Here is an 8,058-nt window from a genome sequence, read left to right on the forward strand (position 1 = left end):
TGCTTCTTGTTAGAATTTTTGTCCCCTTTTCTGAATTATAAGACCCCTATTTATAGTTGTAGGATGGACGAGTTGTGATTAGGACAGACTTCTTTCGACCAATCAGATTTAAGCTGACATGTCGATATTTGATTGGCCGGAACATGTCAATTGTACATGTGGCGCATCTTCATTGGCCTTTGATTTGACTAGGCATGCTGCATCATTTTAACACGTGGCATGATCCTATTGGCTCTCTCGCTTGACTTGGCGTGCCACATCATTTGACATGTGGCACCAATTTGGGCCTCTAGGAAGATGACACCTTGGGCTTAGCAAAGTGGGCTCATTATTTATAGCCCAAATTAATGGACTAGCCCATAAGAATTGGATTATTAATCAAATCCATATTTATTGGACTTAAATAATTAATTCAATCATATTAATCCATAATATTTATTTGAACTAATATATCTTGAATTTAACATAATCCAAATTTCTTGCGGATTTAAATTTAATAAAATTCCGTTGTCCACAGAGTCCTCCACTGCATAACCCAGCAAATTAACTAGTTGAGGGTGGTGAACTCGGAAGAATATTGATCTCATTTCCAACCGGAGAATTGCTAGAATTGTACGAGGTTCAGAAAATTTGCTCTTTTTAACGGCTGCAATGAGTTTATTTTGATGAAGATGAGCTTTGTATACATATCCATGGCTTCCTTTGCCAAGAAGATTGTCTTGGGAAAAGCCATTGGTGGCAGAGTGAAGATCAGAGTAAAAAATTGGAAGTTTTTTCAAGCTTGTCTCGAATATTTCGGGTATGGATATGGATACAGATACCGGATTATAGGTTGGATCTTAATTAATTAGAGAAGACTTAAATATAGACTAATAGAGTGATGACACGTGTCCCACCGTTAAAATGAAGGGTATATATGTGCTAAAGTATAACGGATATATTTGGACCCAAAGTATAAGGGCAAGGGTATATTTGGCCTAAAGTATCACGAGGGATATATTTGACCCTTTTTCGATAGTACAGGGGTATATTTGGCCCTTTTCGTTATATATATATATATATATATATATATATCAAATAATGCGTATCATACGATGTATACAAATATCGATTCACCTATCACACAAAATATATATATATATATATATATCAATGTTTCACTGTTATCACCTAACTATATATAAGCAATCTATATTTTCACCTCATTTATTACTTAATAATAATACAATATATTGGCTCGATATAAATATCAAATGCGGATAAATTGATTAATATTACATAAGTATAACTAATGGAGGTCTCTGAAGCTTTTCCAAAAAGGTTAGAAACACCTACTTTTTTTTTTTTCTTTCAAGGCAATATACTACAGTTATTGTTCCATTTTTTATCCCTCACAAGTAAATTAGCTGTAGCTCAACACGAAAATAATAATGGGCAACTTACACAAATGATTACATTTTGGGGTTTTTTTTTTAGGCATAGCTATACTTTTGCTAATTACATTTTGTAGCTACAGTAACGTGTATTCGAATTCGGCCGTATTTCGCTGTATTCAATTCGGATGAATTCAATTAAGCTATATTCATTCCTAACTAATTTTACACCATATTCACCTTATTGTATTTTAATTTCGGTTGTATTCAAACAACATAAGTGCAAGAAAATATAAGATCATTCGGCTGTATTCAAAATTCACTGTATTTATTTGTATACAAAAAAAATCTCCTTCTAAATACAGGCGAAAAATATATAAAGAAACACTCTATTTTACACTAAAAAAATAATCAATACACTCAAATCTGAGATACAAGAAATAAAATCACTTTACTTTATACTAAAAAAATAACGAATACACTTAAATCTGAGATACAAGAAACATAATACGCTCAGATCTGAGATACAAGAAATAAAATACACTCAGATCTTAAAAAAACATCCGTAATTTGTCGTGAACTTCGGCCATAGAAGACGACGACGGGTGGAGGAGAAATGAGAGGCCAGAGAAATCTCCTTTGAAATACAGGGGAATCTTGTGTTCCAATAAAAGCAGAAGTGATGTGGATTATTCAAGAATCGAAGTCGATTTGCTTGCTCAGATCTGTGACTGAGCCAGCTATGCATCAAGATGAAGATCTGGGCGGTAGCGATGGCGTTAACAGCGGCGTTGCTTTCTTCCTCCGGCGAATCGAGAATGCCACGACTTGTTCACGGTTATGACTGCCACCTTAGCTGCGGCGGTGCAACGGAGAGAGAGGGGTGAGAGACAGCCGATAGAGAGAGAGGCGAGAGGGGTGAGTGACGGCATAGAGATAGAGGGGGTGGAGAAGAGAGAAAATGGAGGTGAGAGATGGATTTTTTTTTAATGTATTTTATCTTAATAGTTAATAAGTGTTATTAAGATACAACTTTTAGTTACTTAGGTAAGCCATGTAGATTTCCCAACAATACTTATACTCTAGTCTAGTGTCTATCAATTGACTTTGGAAGTCCCCTAAGTAAAAACAATTCAAAACAGGCCATTCTAGTAGCGATAAAAGTGCTTTATGGTGCAATTTAAAATATTCGATCACGTTTTAAGTGGGTCATATCTTTATGGCTGTAGTGCTTAATCAGTTACAAAATTTAAGGAAAATTGACGTGATAAAAATACGTTTTTGACGTGATAAAAATACGTTTTTGACGTGAGAAACTAGCTATATATGCCCGTGCGATACACGGGCCGAACATGTTTATTCACTTTAATTAGTCAGTGATTAAAGTTTGTATTTTGGAAATAACTTTTAAAAATATTCTAATTGTTATTATATATAGCAACATATACAAATTGTATTTTATGTACCATCACTTTAGTTATAATTAGAAGATGGAGTTTAAAAATTAAAAACATATGATGGAAAAGAGTCACACTTTTTCCTCATTGTCATGACAATAAAAGTTGTTTAGCGATGTGAAAAAGAAAATTAGTAAGAATATGAAGGGAAATTAATATTTTGATTCTAGATTATTTCTTTTAAATTCTTTAACATCTTATATGTATACCGACAGGTTGATTTCATCTCAATTAACTAACTGTTCAGATTCAAACATAAGAACCATTGTTGTATATATTGGATTTTTTAAAAGCAAAACTAATAAAATATTTTTATTAAATTATTTCAAAAATATGTTATAATTTTTTTATTAACAATTATAGATAAAAAGAATTGTTACAAAGAAATCAAAATTAGAAAAATATATGTTATATAGTAAATCACCAAATTTTAATTCCGAAATAAAAATATAAAGTAATACATTTTATAAATGTAAGGAAACAATAATCAGAAAATGCAAAGAAGAATAAAATAAGTAAAGTATTGACAGAAAGACATTCCCCCCTTCCCTTTTACTTGTCCACGTTGACATATCAGGAGAAAGAAATTTTTCTTCTTCTTATTTTACTCTTCACATTTTCAAATCATTTTCTAAGGCTGTTGAGATTATACATACACTAATAAATTTGGATATTATGATAAAATGTATACTTCATTTATTAATTCTTAAAGAACGCAAAAAGTCAAAAGTGGACAAGTAATATGGGACAGAGGGAGTACTTCATTTATTTTACAATTTCAGTTGATTTTTGTACAACTTATTGTTGATGTGTTCATCCATTTGGGTGTTTGTTGTTAAAAAAATTGTCTTATTTTGTTTATGTTCGTCTCTTTTTATATTTAGTAAGTTGACAATTTAAATATCCTATATAGATATTATGATAAAATATATACTTCATTTATTAATTCTTAAAGAACGTAAAAAGTCAAAAGTGGACAAGTAATATGAGACGGAGGGAGTACTTCATTTATTTATAATTTCAGTTGATTTTTGTACAACTTATTGTTGCTGTATTCGTTCACTTGGGCGATTGTCGTTAAAAAAAAATTGTCTTTAAGAAGAGAATAAATACTCAGTACTATGACATATGTCCAAGTGGGATAAAAAAGTAGTTGGTTAGACTATACAATTTATATAACTTTTGGTAGAAATTTTCATTGCTATTGTTTGTCTTCTCTTCACGTTTAAAATATTGACAAAGAAGAAAAATGGGGAGAAAAGTCACTCCTTCCGTTTAGTTTTACCTGTCCACGATCAAGAGCAAGAAATTTTTGTTCTTATTATTAATTTTACCCTTCACATTAAATACTCATTTTCAAATCATTTTTGAAGGTCATTGAGACTTACACCAATAAATATTTATATTATGGTAAAATATATACTCCCTCCGTCCCTTATTACTTGTCACTTTTTCCTTTGCACGCCTCTTAAGAAATCATAAATGAAAGATTTATTTCACTATCTTACCCCTATCTCTCTTCAATAAATACATACTAAGGGTAAGATAGGAAAGATTTAATTAATTTTATATTGGTTTTGTAAATGAACAAGTAATATGGACATATATTTTTAACATATATATAGGAAAGGATAAGATGAGAAAGATTTAATTAATTTTATCTTGGTTTTGTAAATGAACAAGTAATTTGGACATATATATATATATATATATATATATATATATATATATATATATATATATATATATATATATATATATATATTAGTAATTTTAAGTACTTCATTTATGAACAAGTAAAAGTGCACGGAGGAAATAAATATGTGTCAGAGAATTAAAATTGAAGTGCATATGTGTATAAATGAGGAGAGAATAAATATTCAAAAAGTAATATTGAGTATTTCATTTATGAAATATGTATGTGTCGGAGAATTAAATTTGAAGTGCATATGTGTATACATGAGGATAGAATAAATATTCATTACTATGACATATGTCCACGTGGATAAAAAAAGTAGTTGGTTGAAGTGTAAAATTTATATAGCTTTTGGTACAAGCATTCATTGCGTGTACATTTTTAATGTTAAGTACTTCATTTATGAACAAGTAAAAGTGCACGGAGAAAATAAATATGTGTCAGAAAATTAAAATTGAAGTGCATATGTGTATACATGAGGAGAGAATAAATATTCAGAAATAAATGTGTCAGAGAATTAAATTTGAGGTGCATACGTGTATACATGATGATAGAATAAATATTCAGTACAATAACATATGTCCAGGTGGGATAAAAAAGTAGTTGGTTAAATTGTACAATTTATATAGCTTTTGGTACAAACATTCACTGCAGGTACAATTTGTAAAGCAGTGGGTACAAGGAGGGACTGTGAATTAAATTTGAAGTGCATACGTCTATACATGAGAAGGGAATAAATATTAAGTATTATGACATATGTCTACATGAGATATAAAAATAATTGAATAAAGTGTACAAGTTATATAGCTTTTGGTACAAATATTCACTGCGGGTACAATTTGAAAAACAATGGGTACAAGGAGGGACTGATGTGTTCGTCCCTCCTTGGCACTTATTATATATAGAAATGCACACAAGTGTCAATAGCTTGATTAGACTTTCAAACTAAATAGTACTCTCTCTCTCAATTTAAGTGACACGTTTCGCTTCTCGAGATTCAAACTGTATGAATTTTGACCTTCATTTTAAGATGTACTTTTTCATTAAATTGATATGAGAAAAATTGTAATTTATAGTACTTTTTAGGGGTGTACAAAGAAAACCGACAAACCTCACCAAACTAATAATCCGAACCAAACTGAGAAAAAAACCCGATTAGTGATTTGATTTTAAAAAGAAAAACCCGAACACTATTAGTTTGGTTTGGTTTTAACTAAAAAAAGTCAAACCGAATCAAACCAACCCGACATTACATGTATAAAATTTCAAGTATATTTTATACATAAAAATATTTATTTATAATGTAATTTATAAATGTTTCTTTAACTTTTTCATGATTTTTTTATCTTGTAACATATTATTTCAAGCTTGGAATTAGAATTTTGAATGGTCCAATAAATTTTATAACCCAATGATATTAGTAACTCAAATAAAACTCAACAAAAATCAAATCAATTCTAATGCTAACAAAAGTAAATCATATCTAATACTGGAATGACAATAATATTGATATCTATTCTTTAGTTTTGTATTAGTTTAGAAAGTGAAAATACATAATTTAATTTTAATTTTTTCTTTAATATCTAGTCATGTTATTAATACTTATTAGTCGTACTTATTTTAGCATGACTTAGTACTTTTAGATTATGATCATTTTCTACATGTCTTATAAATTAGCCGTATTTATTGTAGCATGACTTAGTACTTTTAGATCATGATCATTTTATTTAATGCAATTTCATTAATTTTTTTCGTTGAATATACAATTTCATTTCTCATCTCATATTTTTTGTTATTTTCTTAATAAATATCTTAATTAGATAGTCATATCTTATTAGGATTAAAAAAATATTTGAAGATTTTACCGGAAAAAACCCGAAAACCTGAGCAACCCGAAAAAATAGAGAAAACCCTAGGTTGAAAAACTCGATTTTTGTTAGTTTGGTTTGGTTTATAGATTTAAAAACCCGATATAATTGCTATAATTGGTTTGGTTTGGTCTTAAAAAAATCCGAATCAACCCAGTCCATGTACATTCCTAGACTATTTTTTATGTAATTTTCAAATAGATAAATTTTAATGTTAAACTATCAAGTTAATCTAATTCAATTTAACTTCAAAATTTAATCAAATTGACTTTTGAAAAGCGAAAATTGTTGGAGAGATCATTGATTTAAGATACCCACCGTCTAGCTTCCGACCTATAAACATCACAAATATCCTCAACAAAGACTTTTTCTTCACAATGACTTCACAAAGTATATACGCTTCCGTCCAAGAAACACTACTAAAGAAAATATTCAAAATAATTTTTCCATTATTCTGACCGCCGAAATTTAGCAGCTCATCCACACGTGTCAACCATTCTTCAAAAACCAAACGCCACGATCGAAACACTTGTTTCCGTCCAAGGAACACTACTCAAAATAATCAAAATTCACAAACCATACGTGTCCTTTAATTCCAAACCCCACGTTCACTCTACCCTAAATATATATACACACAGAATCACCACACATGCATCAACACAGAGAATCAAATTAAGGAAATTCTTTTTTGTTGCCCTTCTATAGAGGTTAGCTAAAATGGTGAGGCCTAAAGTAAGCAGAGAAAAAAAACTTAATGGTGATCGTTACAAGGGTGTACGTATGAGGAAATGGGGTAAATGGGTTGCCGAAGTACGACAACCTAAGAGCCGTGACAGAATATGGTTAGGTTCATACGACACGGCTGAGGAGGCGGCAAGAGCTTACGATGCTGCTGTGGTTTGCTTACGTGGACCATCGGCTATGATTAATTTTCCAGATGATCCACCACTGATTAATCCATCATGTCATGATGATCAGACAACGTTGTCACCGTCACAAATTCAAGTGGCAGCTTCGAGACATGCAAGGAGAGTTAGTGAATCCGAATCCACAGCTGCTGCCATGGACAACCACGGCGGATCAGCTGTGGAGAGTGCTGTGTTTTTTAGGGATGGTTCGGAGTTTGGGTGTTCGAGTTTTGAGGATTGTTATAACTTGGAGGATAAGAGATGTGTGGATCATCATGGTGAAGGAGTTGATGAAGTAGTGTTGCATGATGATTTGTTTGATAGTGCTAGAATGTGGTCTTTTTGATTAATTAAGAAGTAGACTTTCTCAATGACTTTTTAGTTCCAACTACTAGTACTAAATTGTTGCTTGTTAGGTTACTGGTACGTGGTTGTATTGGACTACATTTAAATTTATTCGACTTTAACTAATTTTAGAGTGTGTAGAAATTTCACTTTTCTATTACCTTTAAATAGTATCTTATAGTCGTGGATGACCTGACAATGTGGGGAAAAGTCATATATGCAAGTTTATTTCAACATGAGAAGTCCAAGTAGAACATCATACCAGCTAGATCTTTTGCGGCAAACTTTATAATCCAACTGTTTGTCTTACTTTTTCCAACTTTAATTCTTTCCAATGTTAAAAGTAACGCCTCAATTTTTGTTATATAGCAGATATATAAGGAGAAAATGCGGAGCAAAGCTGCTGGCCTG

General features: G+C 31.0%; 1 protein-coding gene across 1 annotated transcript; it reads left to right on the top strand.

Moving 5' to 3' along the window:
* Window positions 1–7,037: 7,037 nt before the first annotated feature.
* LOC132617191 (ethylene-responsive transcription factor ERF017-like) lies at window positions 7,038–7,883 on the top strand. The gene has a single exon (XM_060332143.1). It carries the CDS (start codon window positions 7,112–7,114, stop codon window positions 7,646–7,648), a length of 537 nt encoding a protein of 178 aa, XP_060188126.1. The 5' UTR covers window positions 7,038–7,111; the 3' UTR covers window positions 7,649–7,883.
* Window positions 7,884–8,058: the final 175 nt, after the last annotated feature.

The sequence above is a fragment of the Lycium barbarum genome, chromosome 11 (genome assembly GCF_019175385.1).
Source record: "Lycium barbarum isolate Lr01 chromosome 11, ASM1917538v2, whole genome shotgun sequence".
Classification (NCBI taxonomy): domain Eukaryota; kingdom Viridiplantae; phylum Streptophyta; class Magnoliopsida; order Solanales; family Solanaceae; genus Lycium; species Lycium barbarum.